General features: G+C 53.4%; 1 protein-coding gene across 3 annotated transcripts; it reads right to left on the bottom strand.

Annotated features, from left to right (window-relative positions):
• Positions 1–1,340: 1,340 nt before the first annotated feature.
• Positions 1,341–19,290, bottom strand: EIF3B (eukaryotic translation initiation factor 3 subunit B). 3 transcript variants are annotated; one of them, XM_025275507.3, is made up of 19 exons: positions 19,157–19,290; positions 14,482–14,674; positions 12,989–13,108; positions 12,653–12,710; positions 12,333–12,461; positions 11,776–11,933; positions 10,956–11,087; positions 10,809–10,875; positions 10,431–10,477; positions 9,059–9,269; positions 7,839–7,911; positions 6,969–7,091; positions 6,041–6,119; positions 5,226–5,364; positions 3,823–3,948; positions 3,243–3,320; positions 2,810–2,918; positions 2,262–2,380; positions 1,341–1,673 (listed from the first exon to the last, which is right to left on the bottom strand). In XM_025275507.3, exons 4-18 carry the CDS (start codon positions 12,704–12,706, stop codon positions 2,277–2,279), a joined length of 1,629 nt encoding a protein of 542 aa, XP_025131292.1. In that variant the 5' UTR covers positions 12,707–12,710; positions 12,989–13,108; positions 14,482–14,674; positions 19,157–19,290; the 3' UTR covers positions 1,341–1,673; positions 2,262–2,276. The 3 variants fall into 3 exon arrangements, with proteins under 3 accessions (XP_025131292.1, XP_025131291.3, XP_025131290.3); XM_025275506.3 differs by lacking the exon at positions 19,157–19,290 and adding an exon at positions 18,141–18,677 and having other exon boundaries at positions 1,341–1,630; XM_025275505.3 differs by lacking the exon at positions 19,157–19,290 and adding an exon at positions 18,141–18,670.
• Between the last annotated feature and the right edge of the window lie 6,241 nt (positions 19,291–25,531).

Raw genomic sequence — 25,531 nt, 5'->3', positions numbered from 1 at the left:
CAGGACTTCTTGGCCACGTGAACAAGCCCCTCCTAACATCCATGCTCCCCTGCCCTCTCCCCCTCTCCACCCTCAACGAAGGTCCGGCCTCTGACCCACCGGGAACTTGCTGGAGAGTCCATGTCACTGGGTTCCCCCATGAAGGCAAATCGCTCAGCCCCGGCTGCCCTGCAGCACGACAGAGACAAGGCCTGTGCGGGTGGCCAGCAGCCCAGAGCCTACCCGGGGCCCGAGCCACATGCTGGGGATCCTGCCCTACCCCCAGCCCACCAGGTGAGTCAGGAAACTGCTCCACGAAGGGCCAGCCCCAGGACGCCCAGAAGAGAGAACGCAAGCACAAGTGCTTAAGAAGTTTTTATTCACAAACTACGTAAAAGTTACAACTAGCCAGTTTAAAACAGTGAAAAGTTAGTTTAAAAGCTCTGTTAAAAATCTGTTAATATGATAGAACCATGTGCTTGTTCCTTCCTAGGGTCATGAAATCAGGAAACCTGGGTCTCGACACAGTGAGGTCTGAGGAACAGGACAGGAAACAAGAACTACCGTGATTCTGAGGGGGGTGAGGAGCTGGAGGCGGCAGCGCTCGGAGAAAGCACGGGCTCCGGAGAGGAGCGTGGAGCGCCGGGCGCCCGGGGGAGGCCAGGCGGTGGCGGGCGGCCTGCCAGCTTGGGGGCCCCTGGGGATCCGGCGGGTCAGGGACCACTTGGCGCCAGCCAGCTGAGCCACGGAGCCGACGGTTGTTGTCCCTTGCCCCACACGGTCTTAGGTCTGTACACAGTACCGGTCACGGCTGTGAATTCCAGGCTTCACTGCCTGTTAAACTAAACTTCAGGTTCTGGGAGAAAGACAGCCGTGGAAGAACTGCCGTTTCACAAGGCACCGAGGGCAGCAAGACACTGCAGTGAGAACGGGCCGAGTTACAGGATTTGCTCAGCCCCTCCTGGGAGGGGAGAGTTAAGTGTTCAAACCGGACCAAGCGACAACTGTCAGTGTGAGTCTTCACACCTGTGTGACCGAGGCAAAGGCTAAAGGGGCGCTTCTCCAGGTGAGCCGGCAAGCGCGGGAGGCAGAAGAGGAGTAAGCTGGGCTGGCGCCCCGCCTCTCAGCTCAGCTGAGGACGAGTGAGCGGGCCCGGGGCTGGCGGCCCTCTGCAAAGAGTAAGCTGGGCTGGCGCCCCGCCTCTCAGCTCAGCTGAGGACGAGCGGGCCGGGGCTGGCGGCCCTCTGCGCCTCTCGAGTGCAGTGCTGGACACAACGAGCCCAAGGCGGCTGCTACTGCGGCAGACGGGAGAGGCACCCAGGTCACGGCCGCTGTCTACGTTCAAAGAGGAGAGAGACGGCTTTTTCACACACATTTGCTTTATTTCCGTGTTCAGCCTGTTGAGAGAACCTGTCACAACCTGAATGGCGGGGAGCCGCAGCGACGCCCCGCGCGGCTGTGCAGGCACCGACCGTGGGAGGCGGGGCGCCGTCTGCGGTGCGTGAGGTCCCCAAGGGGCCGGACTGCCACGCCTCCGCTGCGGCGGACACCAGGGGCTGAAAGGCACAGCGACGTGTGGAGATGGCGACTCCCAGGCGTGGCCTCGGGCGGAGCGACAGAAGCACAGGTGGATTCAGGATGTGCAGGCTTTCTGCAAAAGGGTGAGCTCGGTTCCAGCACAGCGCACGGCGATGCTGCAACAAGGAGACACAGCTCACCCTGTGTCCCAATGAGGTGCGGCGGCAGGCTGGTCGGCAGACAGGGGCCGCCTGGATGGGGCAGCCTCCACCCCCGTGCTCCCTGCCCCGGGGACCACAAGGCCAGACAGCCCTGTGCTCCCCACACAGACACAGACACAGGCGTCAGCTCTGAGAGCAGCACCCCAGGCCCTGTGTCTCACTGAAGCCTATATTCAAGCCACAGCTGACAGGTGGGCTCTTGTCCAGACCAAGCGGGGACTGACCAGAGCAGGTGCTGCGGCTGGTGAGGCCACCGTCTAATGGGCACCCCTTTCTTCTCCCCAAAGCCTCCTCTGGCCCTCCTCTTGCCTATGGCCAAATCCTACTGGCTTTCAGAGGAACATCGCTCCCTAAACATGGAGCTCAAGGCCCAGAGTGCTCGATGCAGAGCTCCGGGTCTCACCAGAGTCCTCACAGCTCAAAGGCAAGGATGTGGCTAATGCTGGGCACAGGAAACCAGGCTTCTCTCAGCACCTTCTCGCTCGCAAAACAGAGCAGGAAGAAAAACTAGGCAGGGCGCCAGCTGCCCCCGCCCAGTCTTACCACAGTGCTCTCGGATCACTCCTGATTTCCAAGGGGAATAATCTCTTCCGTGACAAAGAACTCGATGGTCTCCTCCTCCCAGTCGTCTACGTTGCTGTCCAGCTCGTCGGTGTCCACACCTGAGGGGGTTTGCTGGTCACACGTGCACACGTAGGGCACAAACCCGTGGGAGACGCCACCCCCCCCCACACACAGGCCAGTGTGAAAACCGCAAGGTCCCCTGCAAAGACAGGTCCATGGTTGTGACCTGCAGGCGGCAGGAAACTCAGTTCTTGTCAGGAATCTTTAAAAAAGATTCTGTTTACAATCCTTTTAAGAGGACTTCCCTGGGGGTCCAGTGGTTAGGACTCCCCCGCTGACTGCCCAAGCCCAGGGCAATCCCTTGTCCAACTGCTAAGACCCCATGTCCACAAGGTGCGGCCAGAAAAAAAAGGTTCTTTTAATTTAGGCAACACTTTAGGTTCCGAAAAACCTGGCAAAAGATCCAAAAGGGGAAAAATATCTTAACTATATGCTGTAAAAGGTGTGTCTTGGGCTAACAAAGTTACCTCCTCGTAATTCTAGCCGTGCATTTTTCTGCTCCATATAGAGTTCTTGAGCCATTTTCCGGTATTTCCGGAAATCTTCCATCATGGTTCGTCTTCTCTCCACTAATTCCTGTGTGCAGAATTGAGAGGAACTTACAGGATGAACACTTACCTCACACCATAGTCTTCACTTTGCTCAACCAAGTGGAAATGAAACATGGTCAGCAGTGCCCAGCCTGACGGACAGGACGATGTAGGGCTCCACTCGAGGCTGCGGGGCGGGAGCGCCGGGCGTGTCTGCTCGCCCTCAGCCTCCTCTGGCAGCCCCTCTGCCACGCCCTCCCGTGGATGGAAGCCAACCCTGGGGTCTGTCCCCTGGCCTGGTGCTGGCCTCTCTGCTGTGAGGGGACAAGACTGTCTGGGCGCTTCCCTCATGCCTGGGAACAGGGCTAACCTTTGAGGCTTTGGACTGGCTCAAACGATCCTTCTGTTCAAAGATCTTGGAATATTTCTTCAGATCCTTTTTAATTTGCTGAAACAAAGACAAGTCCCTCAGGATCAGCACATTCAAATCTAAGAGGCACAGACACGCTGCTCACGGCTGCACCCTCAGCGCTCAGTAGAGCGCGGCCACCTGAGTGTTCAACGTGGCGCCGGCCTCCACGTTTCCCACCAGCAGCCTTCCTTCCCCGGGATTTACACTTGTCCCTCAGAAGAGCCCTGATAAACACTGCATGTCCCACCACAGTTATGTAAATCCCACCAGGACTTTCCAGCAGCCCATCACCCTTCACCTGCCCCTCCGTTTCTGCAAAATTCCTACAACGGTTCTGACGTGGCCTCAGAACCCGAAAACCTGTTTCCTCTGCTGAAACTACCCTCTACCTTTTGGTTCTCACTGCTCTGCATCTCCTCAAAGGGTCTGCTGAGAGCCACACCCCACTCCTCATTGTCACCCTGACAGTATCAGAAGGAAAACCTTCTCCTCGTGCCAGTCACTGCCACATCCCTGCAGCTGATGAGGAAAACCAGACCTTGATCTGATCCTGGCTCAGGAGCGTGGGGGGCCGAGGCCTCCAGAGCAGCTGGCAGAAGCGGTCCTTGCTATTCTTCTGCAGAAGGCGGCCTTGGAAGGTCCACAGCCAGTAGGCGTTGTCCACCTGGAAGAGAGCAGAGCCTCACTAGCTGCCCACTCCACCAGGTGACCCCAGGAGAGACCCTGATTCCTGTCAACAGAACTGGCAAAATTCACGTCACTCAACAGATGTCTGAGAACCTCATTTGCCAGTGTTGTTGGCACTGGGGGGACACCGTGAGCAGGGGAGGACCGTGGCGAACAGACAGCTAAGAGTATGCACTTGGCGGGACAGTGCAGCGTGTGCAGCAGCAGAGCAGCGCCAACAGAGCGCCTGTGCCAGAGCACAGGCTGACAGCCACGCCACCACAGCTCAGCAGACGTCTCTCTCTACCAAGACCTTCTTGATGGAGGAAGCGGCACCTACACCCTGGTGGACTCCCACTGCAGACCAGCACTCGGGGGGCAGTGAACAGAGTGGTCAGCATGCTCGCGGGCCTCGGCGAGGTGACCTCTGAACAACAGGCCTGGGCACGGTCCACATGCCCTGACCCAAACACAAGGATATCATTCAAGACACTGTTTCCAGCAACATTTGCAAAGCTCTTGCTCCTGAAACTTCATTAAACACAATCACTCTTGTCTTGACTGGTAAACGTGTGTGAGCTGGTTCAACTGTGAACACCTCAATCAGTAAAAATAGTCATTAAGTATACAAAAGGATCTTGAGCAAATTTTACCAGCAGTGGGAATACCGGGCTTATGAAAACAGTACAGACTGTGGCTTGTGCAGACACAGACTTCTCAGGCCGTGACTCTCCCAAGACCCGAGGAAGCGGGTCCCCTCCCAGGAGAGTGCCAGTCCGCCCGTCCGGGGAGGCCCCAGGCCGAGAAGCCCCTTCCCTGGCAGACTTCACAGCGGTTCCTGCAAGTGCTGAATCCTGCATCTACCCCCACCAACACACCCTCGGATCTTTTGCTGAAGACAGAGAGGATGATCGTTTCAGGGAGTTAAAAACAGAAACGACGTGTTTTCTCACGTGCCAGTTCGGTCAGCAAATCCTGACTGAAGGCTGACAATGTGCCAGCAGTTTCAGATGCTGGGGATGTAGCTCAGGAGAAATGGCACCTGTCCTCGTAACATCCCAAGCCAGCAGGAAGAGAGGACAATGAATGGCTGACAATGGCTAAGGCACGTTCACGCTGTTGAGTGGGGGCCCCATGAGAACACAGGGGAGAGAGGGCACAGGCCAGGCTGGGGACCCCTGAACAGCAGGACGCTCCACCACCCACAGAGCTACAGTCCTGGGGTGAGGGCAAGGGCCCCGAGGCAGAGCCAGCAGGGTGCTCGGGGCCCCGCACCTTGTGGCTCCACCAGGACACGGAGGTGACGACGTAGCGCCCGGTGGGGTCCCACTCCACGTCGGAAGCCATGTAGTGCTCTGCGATGTTCATGACCGTGCAGTCTGAGGTGTCGACAAACGCCAAGGCGCCGTTCATGCTGGGGAGACAGCACGGCTGGAGTCACCCAGAGTCACGTCTGTGCCCGGCCTCAGCTCAGGGTGAGCAGGCTTGGACTCGGGAGCCCGGTGTCCCGCCTGATCGTGGACATGGAAATGACCACAGCGACACAGACTACACAGAGGGCACGCAAGCACGCAGTGTCTGCTGTGATTGCTCCCGGAGGAGAGGCTGGCAGACGCCGAGCTGCCAAACCACAGCGCGCGGCGCCCACAGGGAGGCGGGAAGCCCCGCCAGCCCAGAGGAGGCACCGCACGCTTGTCACAGGTTCTGTGCGGCCTGCTGCGCAACGAGGTGGGGAGAGCAAGGGGGCGAGCGTCCAGGTGCTCGTGGGCACACCCAGCAGAGGGCAAGATGGGCTCCCAGCCCGGCCAGACACCCTTCCCACATGGACACGCGGCGTTTCCATCAGGACTGGGTCACCAGGAGGAGGGCCTGTGTCCCGCAGTCCCCAGTGTGAGCGTCTGCAAGGGGTCTGGTCCTGGCCACGTCTGGGCAGCAGGATGGAGACACCGCACGATCCACCCAGGCCGGGATGCCCTTGGGAGCACCTGTCCCCGCGCTCGCAGGGAGGCAGCAGAGCAACCTTCGGGGCCGGAGCCCGGGCCTGGGCCACGGTCTCCCCTAGCTGCGCACAGGGCATCAGCAGAACCCACCTCCGCAGGCCAGCCAGCACGACGAACTGTCCTTGGGGGCTCCAGAAAATGGTGTTGGCCTGCTGCTTGTCGAACATCTCTGAAAGGAGAGGGTCAGAGGTCAGCGTGCAGCCGAGACGGGGACAGCCCGTGGGTGTGCACACCAGACTGAGGTGCCGCACCTCTGTAGTCAGGGGGGCCTGAAGGGGTTCTGAAACTGCAGTGCTACTTTAATACCGTAACACCACACTGGACAGCGTCGTCAGACAGAACACGCCACTCGGGCAGTGTCACCATGGCGACGCACCACCAGGGCAAGGAGTCCAGTTTCCATCAGGTTCTCAAAGATATATATGACTCTAAAAGCCTAGAAATCCATTCTAGTGACTCACTTTTTAACTGAAAGAAGCTAATTCCACCATCTCTCCCAATGCCAACCCAATGCTCACGTCCTGAAGGGGCGGGGCCTGGTCCTGGTCTCTTTACTCAGGAGAGGGGGCAGGGTGGGGAGGGGGGCAGCACCACCCTGACAGGGAAGGCAGGATGGAAAGGATCCGCGCGAATCCGCTCAGCAGTCCCCAGCACTGTGCTCTGCAGGCTGACCCTGAGAGGGGAGGCAGGGCTGTGGGGCCTGGAAAGCAGAGGCACTTGCACGCTTGCCGTATCATAACCTACTTTACTACAGGAGGCTGTGAACTCTTCAGTTATCCACGTTTCCTTTCGTAACAAAGGGAACTAATAATACACTCAGTTTTGTGACAGCCAGTTGATGACATCACAGCACGATGCTACCACAAACACCGCTGCTCAGGAGCGCACAAAAGGCCTGTCCTTCGCAGCAAACTCCCTCGGTGCCACCAGCAGCTGCCCACAGGCCGCTCTGTCCAGCCAAGCACTCTCCCAGGAGCAATAGCCAAGCTCTGCCCCGGGTTCCCGCGCGGCCGCTTACTGATGAGCTCAATCTTCCCGTTGCTCTTCACGTGGTAGAAGGAGACAGATATCCGAGGCGCCTCCCCATGCAGCACAGCAAACTTACTTCCGTTAGGCTCCCAGGCGAAGGCGATGATGGTTTCTAGGGCCAGGAAAAAAGGGTGAGCTCCTTGGTCACAGAACATCATTTTCCGTTAAGGCTGTTCAACCAGAGACGCCCCAGATTCTTAGGTTCATTAAAAGGCCCACAAGCAGCACAGGCCAAAGACAGCACGCTAAACCCTGTGGAGCTGCCATGGCCGGCGGGCATGCCCCAATCTCCTGCCGCAGGGGCAGGGCAGCCTGTGGATGAGCCCCCTCTCTCTCCTCATGGCACGCAGGGTCACGCCCTCTACCAGGCAGCACCTTCCCTTCCCTTCCTCCTCTCCCCAGCAAAACAGGATATACACGCTAAATGTTCCACCTAAAGGCAGAGACAGTGTCTCAACTTTTCAGGAGTCCAAAAAATCAAAACACTGCTACTCAGCTGAGAACTTTCACATGTAAGAGGACAAGCCCTTAGCTGCGTTGCTGGGGGTGTGATGAAAACCTGCTCTTCACACTCTCTCCTAAGCGTGAAACCGGGCTCGAACCTGTGTCCCTCTGCTATGTAAGCAGATCACGTGGTGTGAATGAAAAAAAGGGGGGCGTCTCTTCACCTGGCAACTGGAAAGGCTAAGAGACTGAAGCTGGGAAGGACAAAGAAACCGTGAACCGACGTATGCTCTGTAACACAGACAGACGCCTGACCTCGGCCAGCCTGCCCAGGCCGCGAACTCGCAGGAAGCGCTGCGAGTGGGCGCAACGCCTCGGCGGCCACTCAGCCTCAGGGCAGGATGGAGACACTTGCCTTTCATCTCGACCACGTCGACAGGCACCTGTTTTTCTCGCATTCGGAAAATTTCAAAATTTGTGACAACACCCTATTTAAAAGAAAAAAGAAGGGGTGACATTCTGAAAACTGAAAGCATGAGGAAGACTCAAAGGACAACTTAAGAATTTAATGAGAGATTAAACGTATACACCCGGTAGACCTGAAAATCGGCAGTGACTGAAGCGGTGCAACGAGAGCTCTCAAATGCTGAGGAAGGCGGAGACGGGTACAGTGTCTGGAGAAGAAACGCACCCCTCGGCCTCAACCCAGACCCTACTTCAAGACCTGCCCTAAGGTCACCTCCAGCAGATGGGCCCAAGGATCCGCACTGTGGCTTCTCTGCAAACCTCCTGTAGTGCCCCAAAGGCCCACCAACTGGGACTGATCCAATTGTTATTTCAAAACAGTGGAACGTCCATGTTCATGTAAAAAGCTGCATTATCCATAATAGCCAAAAGATGCAAACAGCCCACATGCCCACCAAGGGATAAACGGGCAAGCATGATGTGACACACGACACGTGCTCAGCCACGGAAAACGGCGAGGGGCGAGCCTGCACCCCGCGCGCAGAGGAGGCGGCCAGATGCCGAAGGCCGCAGAGCGTGACTCCACTCGTGAGAAATGTCCAGAACAGGGGCGCCCAGAGACAGGGAGCGGGCAAGCAGGCGGCGGGTGTCAGGAGCCGGGGGACGGAAATGTCCTGGAGTGAAGACAGTGGTGGCCGCTGCACGGCCACGTGACCGCACACCGCAGAAACTTGTTGTCAAAGAAATAAATATTTCCGTTAGAAGGAAAAAACCCCAAAATGTTAACTGAGGCAAACAAACAGAAAGTCTGGATGCAGAACTGTGTCACGCATGCTACTCTGCTTCCAAAGGAAAACCTGAAGAAAACAATGCACTGCTTTAACACCTACAGAGAAGGAAGGCAGGTGCCTGGAGAGTCCCCGGTGTTCTCCTGTGAGCTCTGACCTATGTCAACTAAGTGACGCAGCACCCACTCGGTTTATAGGAAAGAATTACACTCCTCTGCTGGAATATGATAACGGGTTCTAGCCATGACGCGACAGCTAACTTTTGGTGCCAGGTGGGCCTGAAGAAAGTCTTAAGTGTGAACCAAAAAAATCCATGAACACTGCCCCGCCTCCCCAAACTGAGCTGTAGAAGGAATGACCCCGCCCACTGGTGTCCACTTACCTGGGTGCCTTTTGGAGTCCTGTCTACTTTAACACACAAGTAATCTCCATTTTTCTGCCAATGCAGCTTGCAATCCACAACGTTAAATAGGTTCCTAACTCTGATCTCTTGTCTGGTAGGCAGTTGCATCAGGGTTACCCTGGCTGGAATATCTTTATCTTCAGGCACCCAAAAGGCTATTATGTTACCACCGGGGGACCAAGAAAAATCTCTGCAGAAGAAGAAAATAAAATGTTTACCAGGACCGGCTGAGCCATGATGAGGAAGGCATAGGAATGAAAGAGCTCACTCACTGTGCAAAGCAGGGCGCTGGCACATTCACCTCCCAGAACGGCAGTGGCAACGATACCCTGAGTGCCCACCTCCAGAGGCCTACTCTGGACTTCCTGTGCAGCCCGCTCTGTCCCCAGGACAACCGGGGGCTTTGCCAGACTCACTGTGCCAGTGAGGAGCGAGTACTGATACCACCACCCACCAGCACGGGGGTCACGGGACTCAAGCCCCAGGCTCTGAAACCGCACTGACACTCTAAACCACAAGGGAAGTAAAACAAACTTTAGGCTGATGGACCAGCTGTGTGATTTCTGAACATTCATTACGAGGTCAAAGGGAGAAAACCCCAGATTAAAAAATGTACAAGAAGGAAGAAGTAGGGTCGATTCTCTTCACTGCAAAAATTAAAAAGTTCTGTTAACAAACAATCCACAAGCTCCTGTCCATGCAGAGCATCTTCACTTTTGCTTTTACTGCCAATTAATGCCCAGTTTTAATTATAAACCGTAATACATATATATACATACATATAGAACAGTACATATATAAATACTGTATAGTATTTATACAGTATATATATAAATAAAAAATGTATTATATATAAATATAATACAACAGTAAGAAACAGGCACTTCTCCTGCACTGCTGGTATTTCTCACTGCCCCCAGAGATTTCAAGCAGATAAAGATATGCCTACTCTTTGACAGACCAAACCAGACACAGCTCAGAGGCCAAGCAAACCTATGGCACAAACCATCAGACTAACACGGAGACCCCTGACAAAGAGGAGACTCCTTTTCCTTAAAGACTGTGCCCCTGAGTCGCTGGTCCCCAGGCGGGAACATTTAAAGGAAGCAGCCCTCGAGACGTCCCTACAAGCAGGGGCAGGGAAGGCTGACATGGCCGCCAATGAGCAGCCCGCGGTGGTGGGCACGAGCCTGCAGTGACACCCCCGTGCCCCGTGATGGGCACGAGCCCACGGTGACAGCCCCGTGCCCCCTGACTGGCACCAGCATTTTCTCCAACGGTATAAGAGCCAAGTGCTAAAGGAGGGAGTCAACCCGCACTCCCGCCCCACCCCGTGCTGAGAGTCACTTACTTTATGCCAGAGATCTTCAAGCTCTTCTTGTCCAAGAGACCCATAGACTATGGAAAAAACGAGGTGACAACGGCGTCAGATCAGACCGCTGCCTCTACAGCACGTACATCCTCTACAGCGTGAGCTTGCTGAGGGGGCAGTGTTGGCACAGGGCGACAGACCAACTGGGGAACGACGACCCAGAGCAGTAAGACACCCTCCAGGGCCCGTCCAGCCACTCCCATCCCCAGCTCCCCGCGGCAGCAGAGACCCGAGCCAGGGCCCGAGAACCTGCAAGGCCCAGAAACCGGAGGCCACCCCACACACTAAGGAAAGCTCTGCGCCCGCGACAGCTCCCGACAGGGCAGCTCAGCTCAGGCAATCAAATCAGCCACTTACAGGAGTTTCATAGATACTCAGAGTATCGAGTGTCATTCTGGCAAAAAATTTACCATCGTGGCTCCACCTAAGGAGAAAAAAAGAAGTGCCAAGCTGGTCGATGAAGAGGGGGCACAGAGGCCACCGTGGCTACCCGGGTCCACTCACTTAAAGATAGGCCAGTGGGCTGAGCTCTCACAGTGGAAACCTCTCTTCTTCTGCCCGGTGAGGATGTCCCAGATGATGATGGCCTGAGGGTCATCCTGAGTGTCCATCAGGGGGCTGAAGGTCACCAGGTACCTGCAGCAGAAGGCGCAGCATCACCCCCTACACCCCCGCCTCCTCTCCTGTGAGAGTGTGTCAAGGACCAGCCGCGGTGGGAGTGATAGGCTTGTGCTCCCGAACGTGACTCCAGGCACAAGGGTGGGAGGCTCCTGGGACAAGCAGTCAAGACTCGGGCAACCAGCACCTTCTCTGCCCTCCAGGCTCCCCCAAAATGTCATCCAGTCCAGAGAGCCCACTCTAAATACAGAGCAGAACCACTGGGGCACACACCACTCAGTCCTGCCTGGCACCACGGAGTACTCCAAGGGTCACGCTTCTCTGATAAAATCAGGACAAGGAAAGACCCAGCGGGTTCCCAACAAAAGTCCACGGTGTGCACTAGCAGAAGGAGTGATGTGGCATGCTCACACTTTCTTTTCCTTGGACTAATCAGGTAAAGAGCTGGGTCCCGCAGTGGACACCAACGGCAGCGGGCGCTCAAGGCCCTTGTTAGACGACGGGGTTTTACGCAAACGTGTGGAGAGAGGAGGTGATGAAGCCAACGCAACAGCACATAACCGCTCACAGTAAAGGGCACACAGGAGTCCTCTGTGCTCTCCTGTGACGATTCTACTTGAAAGTGGGAATTACTGCAAAATAAAGCTTTAGAAAATCCCCTACAGAGGGCTGGCAGCACTCCATCTGCCATTTTATACCAGCTTACCTTTCACAAGGTGAGAAATCGATAAGCTGAACCCCTTGGTGGCTGAATCTCTGAATCTGTTTGAATTTCTCTCCCCCCCACAGAGCAATGCCTCGCTGGTGAAAGGTGGCCAGGTAGGTGCCCTTAGGAGACCAACGCACGTATGTCTCTGTCCATCGCTATGGAAAAAGCCAGTGCCAATGTTAACACAACAAAAAAGCCAAACACAAAGGCTCCAAAGTCTATGATGAATTTAGCTCCCAAACTTTGAACTAAAAATACAAGAAGCCTATTCACTTCTTAGGACTTGTTTCAAAGCTGGAAGAATAAAAGTTGCTGTCAAGAGCGGTAGCCTCAGAGCACATGGCACTTCACCTGCTCTTGGACCACGCTCCTCTTTTTCCTCCCGGCTGTGCCACGTGGCTTGTGGGATCTCAGTTCCTTAATCAGAGGTCAAACCCAGGCCCATGGCAGTGAAAGCGCAGGGTCCTAACCACTGGACCGCCAGGGATTCCCACCACACCCTTCTTTGTTAAGGAAACCCAGCGATGAGTCCCTGCCCGGCAGCAAATACCCACCGCTCTCTCCTCGATGGAGACTGGGTCCTTCACATCATTCCAGAATATGGAAGTGCGATCCCCGCTCTCGAAGATCACACTGTACTGATCTCTGCACTCAGCCTCTTCAAGCCAGTAGCGCAGGTTCCCCTAAGGGAGCCAAGCACAAGGGATGGAACACATTTCCTTAATTTTAGCCAAAGAAAACTCACATTCATAGTGTCGCACTTAGCAACGTGACATATTCACTCAGCGCCGTTAATTCCTAAGGAGGTCACCACTTCAAGCCAAGAGGCTAGCCACCATTTCTTCTAGTTACATACAGATTTTATGCAACATACCAGGTCTTTGAAAGGTTGTTTCTCTGGAATATCCCATTCATCACTGATGGTCATGTACCTGGAAGATCAGTGACACATCAGATGACCACAAGGTGAGTGGTCCTCGGCCAGGCAGTACTGCCCCCTCCCGCAAAGGGAAAGGATAGGCTTCGCTTGGTCATTATTGGCGAGGGGGTGTTCGGGGGTGGGGGGGATGTGAAATGCCCCTGCACTGTCTGACGGGAGAGTGCAGCCTCCCGCGAGGCCACTAGTACCCCCTGGCCCCTGGGGCAGAAAGGCCCGGCCACGCGTGCTCAGGGAGGTGTCCAGGCTCTCCTGGGCTGAGTCAGGACTTACTTGTCAAAATCGGTGAAGAGGTTGACCCTGAACGTGTGCTGCTTGTCGAGCTTGTAACCATCGGCATTTTTCACGGCGTCCAATGCGTGGGCAGGGGATGCGTATTCCAGGAAAATATACCTGAATCGAGGGAGAGGGCAACTCACAAGCGTGCAGACCCAAAGAACAAGCAGGTCATGCTCCACACACCCAGGGCCCCGCAGGGCTTGTACGCACCACGAGCATCCATGACCCATTTGCCTGCCACGTCCTGGAAGCAGTCGGGTCCCTAGCAGAGCAGCTCTAAACATGAACAGAATCCCAACACAAGATCCAATGCCTCTAAAATTAACCAAAATGCTCACTACCCTGACTATGGTAACCATTCTAAGGATGTACATGTTCATCAAAACTTATGAAATTGTATACTTTAAAACTCTGACTTGACTGAGTGTCGAGTATAGTTCAACAAAGCTGTTTATAAAAAACAAGGATAGTCTGATACTGTGTATTACAGGCAAAATCACAAAGGCTCTCAGAGAATGTTTCATTTTAATAAAAATCACACATGCAACTGCTCCAAAAAAGGTTCTCCTCCCGCCTTTCTGAAGTAGGAAACATTCTGGCAGTTTCTAAAATCTGAAATTAAAAAATGAAGTTTATACTACTTTCTCATTCCTGTCCCATAAAAGATGACTTTGCCCATACTCAGAGGCTGATGTTTTTATGAAATTTTAATGGAGAAAGTCTGACAAGTGTGTGGAGCAACCAACAGAGCTTTGATTACTGCCGGCTGAGTACAAGCTGGGAACGACCACTCGTGTTTCACTGGGGACTGCCCAGAGGCGCTGCAGGCGCGCACTCTTCCTGTACCCAGAGGAGGACAGGCACAGGGCTGTCCCAACTGCTGCTCGAAACAGTCGACAGGAAAACAGACAAACTGTCCCAGGACAGAGCACCACAGCATTTACAAGGACGCGATCAGAATTACATTTACCAACACAGAGAACCTAATATGGAATTTAAAAAGCAGACTGCAGGACACATACCTCATGCTATCGTTTTTAAAAGACATGTTATTTTAGGTAACAGCACAAAAAAGTTACTAACTGAACAATGACACAATGCTTTCTTCTTGACTCTAAGAAATACCCCCATTTCAGATGTTAAAATGTGGCAGAAAAGCATATTTTAGAATCAAAATACGTCAGATTTTCCTGAAGCCCTGCCAACCTCCAGATTTGCCTAGGATCTACCTCTGATCAATCACTGTTCAAGGACAGACGAGACCGAGCTCTGATGTCCCAGCAGCTCAGCAGCCGACTCACAAAACCCAACTCAGAACCAGTTGCCCAGGTCCTTCTCCCCCCAGCCCCGTGGATGGTCCCTGCCCCGAGGCTCTCGAGGCTGCCAGGCTCCCCAACCCACCGGAGTCCACAGCACACCACTGCCTTCACGGCATCAGGTGCCAAGAAAACACAAACCACACGTCCATGCTGGAGGACATCACTCACCCTTTTGTCCTTCCGTCCTCCTCTGGATAGAAATCGTTTGTGATTTTCCCAAACTTGGAGAAGATCTTATGGATGACGTTTTTGAGCTTCTCCAGGCGGTCGGGCCCCACCTGAGGCACGTTGTCGACGACGATCACCGAGTCGATTCCGTCTGCTTCCTGTGGCCGGTCTTTGAGCACATCCCCCAATAACTCTGCAGGAGGGGAAGGTGTGCCTGTGACTTTCTCTGACCAAGTTAATGCACCAGGTTAGCACACTGAACACATTTCCAAAAAGTAAAAAATGAATAATTAATCTGAATGCTTTTGCTCTGAACGTTAAAATATCACAGCCCTGGGTTGACTAAAAATTTAAACTTGAAATAATTGGGAGGACTGTAACTCTTTACAAGCCCCTAACAGTCAAGATACATCAATAATAGACAATATTAAATGAATTTAAAAAATTTTGTTTAAACTTTCCCCTCTATGCCCAAATCAATTTTTTAAAAAGAGCCTTTAACATTGAAGAAGGAAAGAGGATGGACTTTTACCAGAAAGAAAACAAAAACAAAGTGAGCTGAGCAACGCTTGTGGTAAGCCTTCTCCGACCCACCTCTGTCACAAACTCATCACCCAGGTTCTTTACGAAAAGCAGCCTCGTTTCAGACAGCCTGGGGCGGCGACTGGCACGTACACCAGGTGACCAGAGGCTACAGAGCTCGGGAAAGCGCGAGTGGCGCATCCTGTAGGCTGCGGCGTCTCCAGGTGGACAAGACACCCAGCAGCACCATCACTGGGAGACGCCAGCCGTTTAGACGTTAGACGTAAACGCTCAGAACAGCGCTTGAAACAGAGCAGGAAACGTCAACTAGTGTTTTCATAACTTCATGCGAAAGCTCCAAGTGCATTCTGTTCACGCCACAGAACGGAAATTACAATCACAGAACCCAAATCTTAAGTGCTCTCAGTAACACAGATCTTCCTTGACTTATGATGGGGTTACTTCCCAATAAACTCACTTTTGAACCATTGTAATTCAAACCATCACAATTTCATGACTGTCTGTACAGGCAAAATCAATGTCCAAGGTAATTTTTAAACAACAGCTGAAGAACAAAGGCTTATTATCTGTGTATCTACGTGTTCTAGAACCTAATTGTGACTAGTTTTTTAAGTATTTCAACATGTTATAAAGGACACCTGTCAAAATATTCTTTGCTGTATTTTATTTTCAAAAGTTGAGGTGAATTCTCTCCACTTTAGTGCTTGAAATTTTCAATAATAAAAAGTCTTTAAAAAAGGAAAAAGAGTAATTTCCAGAGGCAAGTCCTGTTATACACTACCTCTAATGAATTTCAACACCTTTACGAATGATATTGGAAATGTTACCTTAGATAAAAGAACTGCCATTTAAACTTCAATGAAGCTAAAATCATGACCAAAGAGGAAACAGAGAGAAAGAGGCAGATTAGGGCATCTTCCCTACAGAGACTGGAGTCAGACGCTTGGGTTACTTTGAAAGCTGACTTACCAAACTATTACATCGCCTGTTAAGCCTGGTCTTAATTTACAAGGTTTACAATAAGAAGCTCAGCTCTTATATAAACGGTGGACTCCTTCCCACACTTTTGAAGTGTCTAGCTTTACAAGAACCCGCCCATACACAGTAAGGGAATGAGCATAGTAACCACACGAAAACATTTCCTTCTCATCACGGCCCACGCATCTGGTTACTCTTGGCTCATGGATTTCCAATCTGACTCCAGGAGAAATACAAAAAATCCAAGTCTCAAGACTTAAGTAGCAAAGACATCTGGTCAAAACCTTTAGCACACCTTTGCTTGGTTGAGCACCAAGGACAAAGAAAGCTGTGATTAAGATGCAAGTGTGTGACAGAGTTCAGCTGTCTCAGGGAGGAGAGGGCAGACAAAGGCACTGGAGCCATGGGATGCGCGAGAGGGCTGCCAGGAGACTCAGTCCATTTTCACAAGAACCGGTACCTTGAGCATCACTCTCTGACCCTACAGGACAGTTCTCATGAAACAGAAAACACATGAGCGCCGGACTACAACCACTGGCCTCGAGGAGACAGCCAGCTTGCTCAATTTTAGTTCCTTAGGACCAGGAGCTCACAGGCCCCTCTGAGGAAGTATCAGGATCACAAGGGCTTCCAGAGGCCCTCCCAGCAGTCACCTGGCCTGGCTGGCCCGTGCGCATGCCAGCATCCTGTCACACCATGCAGAAACCCTGTGTGAATCAGGTGTGTTCAAATAATACTTAAAAAAAGTGAACACTGAAGAACTCAAGAGGAGCTTTAAAACCACAACTTAGATTTTAAAATATAAGAAAAACTGGTGCAGTAAAAGAGAACAGTGGTCTAAGCTGGGGGGACGGGGGATGGGCTACCAAGCAACACTGCCTCTGTGGATTCTCAGCAACCAACTCCCCAGCACACACATTCTCTTAGAGGTGAACGGGTAAGGGGCTCTGACTGGGTCAGCAGCTCCCAAGTCCTCAGGAGCAGGACAAGTGCAGCCTTTCCTGCTTTTCATGCTGAAATGTCTTTTGTCTCATGAAACAAAGTATAAGACAATGCTGACAATAACCTTTAAAATCGTTTCAAATAAGTCATTATGTGGCCTATCCCAAACCTATACAGTGCTGTACATCAGTTACCTCTCAATAAAACTGGAAGAAAAAAAAAGCATTTGATAAAGAATTTTAAAATGAACTATGTTTCAAAGTCAAACAACTCTATGTTCTCTAAACTTTCTCATGTGAAATTCTTTATGATTCTGACTCAATCTCAGTGATCAGACACACTCCCCCGCCAATCTTTCTATCTCTACATGGTAATGTCTTATTTTTCTGGTGTTTCATCAGCTATTTCAATGGTGTTTCACTCATTATTCCCATTTTAATAACGTGGCCAACATGCAGAGGAATCCATTGATGTGCTCCCAGCCTTAAGAGTTACAACGGCTTAAAAACAACGCAAAAACAGAAACAAATGAGATCAGGCATCATCAGAAGTCACCTTAGGAGACAGGCTTTCTCAGGCAAAAAGGAGAAAAAATGCCTGTTAATCGGAACCAAGGCAGAACCAAAGTTATAATATACTACAATTCAAGAATACCATTGCTAACAGAAGGATGGTGGCATGCTTACAGATTCAGGAAAAGGGCTGCGAACAGGAATTTGGCAAGTCTGCCTGGACTGTCCCACTGAGGACCTCTCTGAGGAGACACTCCCGTGGGGCAACCGGGGCAAAAGAACCCAGTCTGCCCACTCCCGAGAAAGCGTCCGTCCATCCCTACGGACACGGCACCGAGTCAGTTTCAGGCCTCTGACAGGCAGGTCTGGCGGGGCACCCAGACCTCAGAGGAAGGGCTGTCACCCGGGACCGTGCAGCACGTGGAGCGTCCTGCCTGGCCGGGCCCTAATGACCACACCGCTGCACACTCGGCCACGGCTCCTGCGGGCCCGCCGCCGGCCCTCGCCGCCCTCCAAACTCCCGGCTGCAGGGCCAGTGCCTGGCTCGCCAAGTTGTCTCCCCCTGCTCCCCTCCTTCTTTCGGAGAAAAGACGGCGATCCAGGCGCTCACGGAAGCCTTCCCCAGGTGCGGGGAGTCAGGTGGGGGACCGGGAACCTCGGTGCGGCGCGGCCCCGCCGCCTCACCTTCCTCGCTCACGTCGTCCACGAAGTCCTCGGGGTCGCTGAAGGAGGGCTCGTCCGCGCCGCCGTCCTCCGCCGCGCCGTCCGGATCCCCGCCCGCCCCCTCGGACCCGGCCTCGGCCGCCGCGTCCTGCGCCTGCTCCGCCGGGGCCTCGCCGGCAAGCGGGGCAGAGGACTCCTCGGGCGGCGGCGGGGTGGCGCCGGGGGTCGCGTCGGCCTTCCCCTCTCCGTCGGCCGCGGGCTCAGCAGGACCCTCAGGCCCCGGCCCGGCCTCCGCCTCCGCGTCCTCGCCGCCCGCCGCCTCCTGCACGCCCGGCCGCGCCACCTCCGCCCCTGGCGACGGCTCGGCGGCCGCCTGCTCCGGCCCGGGCTCGGCGCGCTGCTCGGCCGCCTCGGGCGCCGCCACGTTCTCCGCGTCCTGCATGGCCCTCCGCTGCCGCCTCGCCCGGTCTCGCCGCGCTTCCGACTCTCCCAGGCCGCACCGCGCGCCTACCTCCCGGCCATGTGCGTGCGGCGGGGCCGCCCACGGGCACGGGGGGGCGCCCGCGCCCCGACGCCGTCCCGCGCGCCCGGACGAGCTCGCAGGGCGGGGCTGTGTCCGCCGCGGACTGCGACGGCGCCTCCGCCGCGAGCGCCGGCCCCAGGCCGAGCAGCGCCCTTGTCTCGGTCAGTCTACAGGCGGCTTGAGAACCAGGCTGCCCCACCTCAGGCAGCGGATGGTTCCGTCCAACATGGCAGCACCGCGTCCTCCTCCCGTCAGGCCGCGCGGCGGGGAGAGACCACCTGTGACGCCGCAGGGAGGCACCAGGCGTCCGCCTAGCGCGCGGGGCGCGAGAGCATCCTTCGCTTACACGCTGATGCCCGCGGCAACGATAGCACAAAATACTCTGTTTGGGATATCTTGGCCCTTCACCAAACACTTAACTTACGTTACCAAGTTCCACCTCTACACGTCGGCTTTTAGACTCGTCTACTGACTGGGCAAAAGAATGGGCGATTCCAAAATACAGAAGGAATACCTGGCGAGCCAGAGAAGGCCCAGGCTGCTACAGGGACGACCGCCTGGCGCAACTCAGAAAGGAATGAGCGCTGCTTTGATCCCTCAAACCCACGTTCACCGCGGCGGCTGTAATTCCACTTTCCCCATTCTGATGGTCACCATGGTTCAACCCGCGCGGGCCTCCGCCCCCTGACGCGCGCGAGAGCACGGCCACGGGGCGGGGCGGGGCCAGGCCCGAGGGGCGGGGCTGTATGGGGCGGGGCCGCCGCGGGCGGGGTTAGGGGGCGTGGCCCGCGCGGCCAGGTGCTGAGTTACCTGAGGCGCAGGGGCGCGCTGCAGGTATACCGTGTCTGCATCTCTGTCTTTTGGATTTTGCGGAGCACGCGGGCCACCGCTCAGTGTAAATGTTTTAGTTCTAAAAAAGAAGGCGGTGCTGCGGCGGCAGGCGGGACGGGAGTTTAGGACAGTTTGGGAAGACGGATAGGGTGCCGGATGCCGACAGTGTGAACGCGCTTCGTGCCTCTGAACTCTGCTCTGAAAAATGGATAACACTGTAAACGGAGTGCTGGCTGTATTTTACCTCAGGTGACAGGAAAAGAGAAAAGATCCAGGGTTCTCAGGTTGCGTACCTGTGACTTCGAATGGTCCCTGTCTTTCAGCTTTTGTAGCTGTGGGCAGGCCCCACGGCCTCTCTGCCTCGGCCTCCTCACCTGTGAAATGAGGTGCGTGGTCCAGGGACAGGCTTCAAAAGGGAAACTAACTTTTCCTGGCCGCCAGAATTACCCTCCTATTTTCTGGTTTCTTCCATAGTTTTCACAGGTTGCTGGGCTCTGCCAGCGCTTTTCTTCTAGAAGGTGCTCTTGGTGACAAAGCAATGAACAATAAGTGAATGTGTGTGTGCTCAGTCGTGTCCAGCTCTTTGTGACCCCATGGACTGTGGCCCACCAAGCTCCTCTGTCTGTGTGATTTTTCTGGCCAGAATACTGGAGTGGGTTGCCATTTCCTCCTCCTGGGGATCTACCCGACACAGAGATGGACCCTCCTCTCTTGCATCTCCTGCATTGGCAGGCAGATTCTTGACCACTGAGCCACCTGGGAAGCACTTTAATAAGTGGATATTCACAGAAAGCTTGAAAACAGCTGACCTTAGCTGAGCAGCTACATGTTTCTTAGGGAAGACTTCTCCAGTGTGCAGGTATTGTAAATATTAGCCACTCAGTACTATTTCCCAGGGGAGGGACTCCTATCTTATTCTGCAGGTAAAATTATGAATGTGCTCATGATGCAAAAAAAAAAAATAGTGTATTTTCAAAGTACATCCCGCAGTGTTCTAGCAAGAAAACCAGCAAGACCATCCGCAGTTCCTCCACCCTTCAGAGTTTGAGGAGTGCTGAGGGGAAAGTTCAGAGTGTATAGGGCCAGAGTGGGAGGCGCTCTGTGTGCGGGGTACAGAGGGAGGAGGCATTTGCAGTTCTTGTCTCAGAGTTCCAGTGCTGTGGGGGCAACTGTCAGGAGTCAAACACCACAAAAGTGAGCCTAAAAGTACATCTGCCGTGGAGTCAGAAATCCTTTGGCACCCCTTTCAGAAGGGGAAGCTAGGGGACCTCCCTGGCCGTGCAGTTGTTAAGAATCAGTGCTTCCACTACCGGGTGTGTGGGTTCAATCCCTGGTTGGGGAACTAAGTCCTACATGCCATAAAGTGCAGCCAGGAAGTTTCTAAGAAGGAGGACCCTGCCCTCTTTAATTGTGGGTGCCCCTGCTCGCTCACTTCCAACAGACACATGGTGGCAGAAGTGATGCCATGTGACTTCCAAGTGTGGGTCCTAAAAATGATAAGCTTCCACCTGGCTCTCTCTCTTGGGCCGCTGGGCCTGAAAGAAGCTAGCCACCTTTCCCCAAGGACACCCCAGCAGCCCGTGAGGAGCCCGCTCTGAGGAGGGCCCCCGTGTGGAGGAGGTCCAGTCCCTGGCCAATCAGCACCCGGCTCCCAGACCCCTCCATCCCCAGTGCAGCCGCCCGAGCCCAGCTCTTGAGAGAGGGCTCAGGAGACGCCAGCACCTTGATCTTGGCCGTCCAGCCTCCGGAACGGTGAGAAACAGATGTGTTGCTTTAAGCCTTCCGGGCTGTGGTGTTTTGTTATAGCAGCCCGCACTGACTAACACATTAGATAAATATGTGAATACAGAGGAACAAGCCTAGAGGGTACACGTTCAGCTGAGGAGGGTTTGATGAAACCGAGCCGCAGTGGTGGCGCCGGCCAGAGAAGTGCCGACTGAAATCCAGGCGGCGGGCGGGCACTGTTCCCTGGAAGAGTTTCTCAGCGTATCTGTGTGTTGGCAAATTTTTAGGATAAGTTGTTGGGAAGGAGTGGGGAGGACTTCCAGAGGCCCCCTGCTGGAAGAGTTGGAGCCTCAAAAGGAATAAAAAGCTGTATGTGTTTGACATGTTTAAGTTCATTTGTTCGTAGTGCTGTGTTTTAAAAATCCCGTTGCTCACAGGTGGATATTGCTGGGGCATTGTCTCGTTCTGAAAATAGATAAAAGACTGAAGCAATACAGTTAATCTTGCCTTTTTAATTTTATCTTTATATTTCACGGTAACCAAACCGTTGATGAGGGAAAGCTCTTATTTATAAAATAATTGTAGCCAATACATGCAGATGGTTCAATAAAATTAGATAAGCAACAGTTTGCAAACCTTATGAAATAACCATCCAAGGAGTGGTCCTGAAACAGTGGTGAGAGGCCGGTGGGGAGCTGTGGATCGGAGGGACCAGGATGACAGCATCTGAATTTAGAGCTGTAATTTCCCCTCTAAGCACTACTTTAGTTACATCCCACAAATTATAATATGTTGTGTTCTCCGTTGAAAATGTTTTCTAGTTTCCATTATGATTTCTTCTCAGATCTGTAGATTGTTTGGAGATGTGGTCTTAATATGCACCTATTTAAGAATTTTTCAGAAATGTCTCCAAATTTGGTTTCTGGTTTAATTATGTTGTGAGCAGAGAACATACTTTGCTTTTTGGTTTTTATTTTGGCCATGCTGCTTGTGGGATCTAAGTTTCCCGACCAGAGATCAAACTCGGGCCCTCTGCAGGGAGAGCACGGGGTCCTAACCAGGGATTTCCCCAGAGAACATACTTTGCATGATTTCAGTCCTTTTGAAAATGTGTTGAGATCTGTGGCCAAGAATGTGGACTCCCTTGGTGGGCGTTCCTTGAACTGCTGCTTGGGTGAGTGTCCAGGAAGCATCACCGAGACCCAGCGGGCCCCGGGCATTGCTCCATCCAGGAAGCATCACCGAGATCCAGCGGGCCCCGGGCCTTGCTCCAGTCTTTGAACACTTTTCTGATTTTCTGTCCCTGTGTCCCAACAGTTGCTGAGAGGCACATGTTGGAAGCTTCCACTCTAACGATGGATTTGTCTCTGTTTTATCACTTCTTCCACGTACCTTGAAGTTCTGCACCGTGTACACCTCCGCTTAGGGCTGCTTTGTCTTCTTGACGAGTTGGCCACCTTGCCATTTTAAATACTTCTTTTTATTCCTGCTAATATCCCCTGGTCTCCAGTTTACTTCGTCTGGTACTAATACAGCAGACTTCCAGCTTTCTTCTTTTTCCTCTTTTAAATTGTATTTGTTTAGCTTTGGCTGTGCTCTGTCTTTGCTGCTTTGTTGTTTGGGGTGAGAAGGAATAAGGATACGAGTCTAGAGCGGGGTGGGGGCGTGCGTGCGAGCCGAGTGTGTTCTGAGGGGGGGTGTCAAGCAACTGTGCACATTGTGTTTCTGGCCAGCAGAGCAGTTACAGCGACCACGTATCCACCCTTGGCTGACCACCGTGGCCCTTTTGACCAGAGCAGCTCCAACCTGGGCCTAGACCATTATTTCAACATATCAAAAACCTATTCTTTAAACTTAAAAGCATTTTAAGGCCAAGTTTAGAGCTCCTTTTGAAATCATGAGTTTGAAAGTTAGTTTTATTTCAATTACATTAGGAGAAGGGGATGACAGAGGATGAGATGTTTGGATGGCATCACCAACTCAATGGACATGAGTTTGGGTAAACTCCAGGAGTTGGTGATGGACAGGGAGGCCTGGCGTGCTGTAATCGATAGGGTCACAAAGAGTCGGACACGACTGAGCGACTGAACTGAACCTGACTAGGTAACTATTAAAAGGGGAAATGTTCTGGCAAGTTCCCACCCACTTTGGGAAACCTGGGGCTTGGGAGCAAAGGAGAGACCTGGGCTAGGTCTAAGCTGCCTCCCTTGTTAGATGACCTTGGGCCATTTATTCATCATCTCTAAGCTTCAGTTTCCTTATCTTAAAAATGGGAATAACAATAATATTTGCCTCATAGGCTTGGGAGAAGTTCCAGTAAGATTAGGTGGGTGACTTATGCCTTTTTTATCTGTGTTGTTATTGTTGCTCAGTCCCTAAGTTTTGTCTGACTCCTGGTGACCCCATGGACCGCAGCAGGCCAGGCTCCTTTGCCCTCTGTCTTCCTTATTTCCCTGTAGGTTTATCTTAAAACAGTGAGAAGTATTTTCAAGAGGGCTAACCTGGTTCTCATTGGAAAGGACACAGATGCTGGGAAGGATTGAAGACCAAAAGAGAAGGGGGTGGCAGAGGATGAGATGGTTAGACAGCATCACCAACTCACGGGACTCCGGGAGATAGTGGAAGACTGAGGAGCCTGGCGTGCTGCAGTCCACGGGGTCAAAAAGAGTTGGACACAACTGAGTGGCTGAACAGCAACCAGAACAGCCTGGTTCTCAAGGGTGGAGGTCACCTCTGGTTTTCAGCAGGAGGCTCAGAGCTGGGACGTGCCCAGTTCCTGAGGCTGGAGGGCAGTGGATGAGGTGGCAGAGGCTCCAGATGCCTGCCGGAGGTCTCGGGGTGGCAGGATCCCCAGCAGGGAGGTTCATGGATTTCGAACACCTTTGTTGCCACCCGCAGCCTGAGCTGAATTTCGAGAACCCTGTTGGGCTGGAGGGGTTGGCTAGTAGTGGTGTGAACCGAGGCCTAGGCTGCCCACCTCACCTCCCGGCCACTGGCCAGCCTGGGTGGCTTTGTCAGCCTGAAGGACCGCCCCTGAAAAACAAACAGTTAAAAAACGTGAAACTGAGTTTCTTCTCATCCAGGTGAGCGGAGGCTAGGGTTGAAAAAGAGGAAACTCCGAGCCCGTTGCACATGGAGTCCGGCCTCTCACGGTGCACCGTGCCGTGTGCAGCGCACCCTAAGTGCCCGGGAAGTGGTGTCGTCATCAGCTCTGACGGCCTGATTTCGCACACACCTGTCCAGCCAGCCTGCTCTCACAGGATGGGGGGCACAGGTGAGGGGCACCCCTGCCCCGGGCCGCAGAGAGCTGACCCGAGGGAACCGGACGCACTCAGATGACGAGGCCTCAGGGAGAACGCAGGATGGCACCGGTCGTGGTTGTTCTTGCCGGGGGTCCACGTGGGGAATGACTGACACCTTGTTCCTCTGACACGAGGTGGAAGGAAGACAAGTAAACAAGGGAAATGAAAGGACTTCCCTGGTGGCCCAGGAGTTGAGACTCTGCACTCCCAGCGCAGCAGGCCTGGGTTCAATCCCAGTTAGGGAACTAGGATCCTGCGTGACACGTGGGTGTGGCTGAAACAAAAATAAATACTCTATAAAATAAATTTTTTTAGAAAAAAGGGAGGCAAGGCAAGGAGTGGTCTGCTTATTAGTCTCGTGTGGACGGCAGCCCCACTGCCGTGTTTGAAGTGCTTCAAGGCAGGGAGCCCCGATTACGAGGACGTGCTATGTGCTGGCCGAACCCCGAATGCGCACACTGCCACAGGTGCACAGCTGGAGCAGCTTTGTATCCAGGAAACCGTGGCCGGTCAGGACGCAGAGCTTTTCATCCTCCGAAGCTTCCTCTCGCCCCTTTGCAGGTCAGCCCCCCTCTGCCCCCAACCCAGGCACCACTGATTTGGGGGAGAAGGAAATCTAAGTGGTGGGAAAAGAAAATAAAAACAAAGCTAGTGACTGAGGAGGGGAAATTGAGAAACAGCAGGATGCCATCCAAGTTTCTGTTTGCAAAATTGCTCTGTGCGTGTACATGCATTTGCAAGAGAAGCTGGGCTTTGAGAACAGATTTGCATTTTCTTTGTGATTTTTGTATCGAGTTAGAAGGGGCAGAACCTCAGTGGGCAGAACCTCAGATGGCTGCCACCCCCGTGGCCCTCAGGGTGCTGTACTAAGGTAAGGTAAGAGAGCAGCCTTGTTCCCGGGAAATACTCCCAGAAGTATTTCAAAGTAAAAGGCTGTGATGAAGCAACTTACTCTCAAACATATAAATAAGGATTGCAAGTGATGGAGCATGTCGGTAAGATGTTACCAGCAGTGAACAAGAGGTGGGAAA

Source organism: Bubalus bubalis, chromosome 24, assembly GCF_019923935.1.
Source record: "Bubalus bubalis isolate 160015118507 breed Murrah chromosome 24, NDDB_SH_1, whole genome shotgun sequence".
Classification (NCBI taxonomy): domain Eukaryota; kingdom Metazoa; phylum Chordata; class Mammalia; order Artiodactyla; family Bovidae; genus Bubalus; species Bubalus bubalis.
Note: the sequence above shows the minus strand (reverse complement) of the source record. Positions and strands in the feature narration are given on the sequence as shown.

Bases quoted from the DNA above. Each gene is read 5' to 3' on its own strand.
- EIF3B (XM_025275506.3), bottom strand. From the start codon at position 18,561: ATGCAGGACGCGGAGAACGTGGCGGCGCCCGAGGCGGCCGAGCAGCGC. The intron at 12,462-12,652 runs GTATGTTGCATA...TGGCTCCCTTAG, and splicing joins AACAACCTTTCAAAGACCTG to GGGAACCTGCGCTACTGGCT. The intron at 3,949-5,225 runs GTGCGGGGCCCC...GCTCTCTTCCAG, and splicing joins TGTCCTGGTGGAGCCACAAG to GTGGACAACGCCTACTGGCT.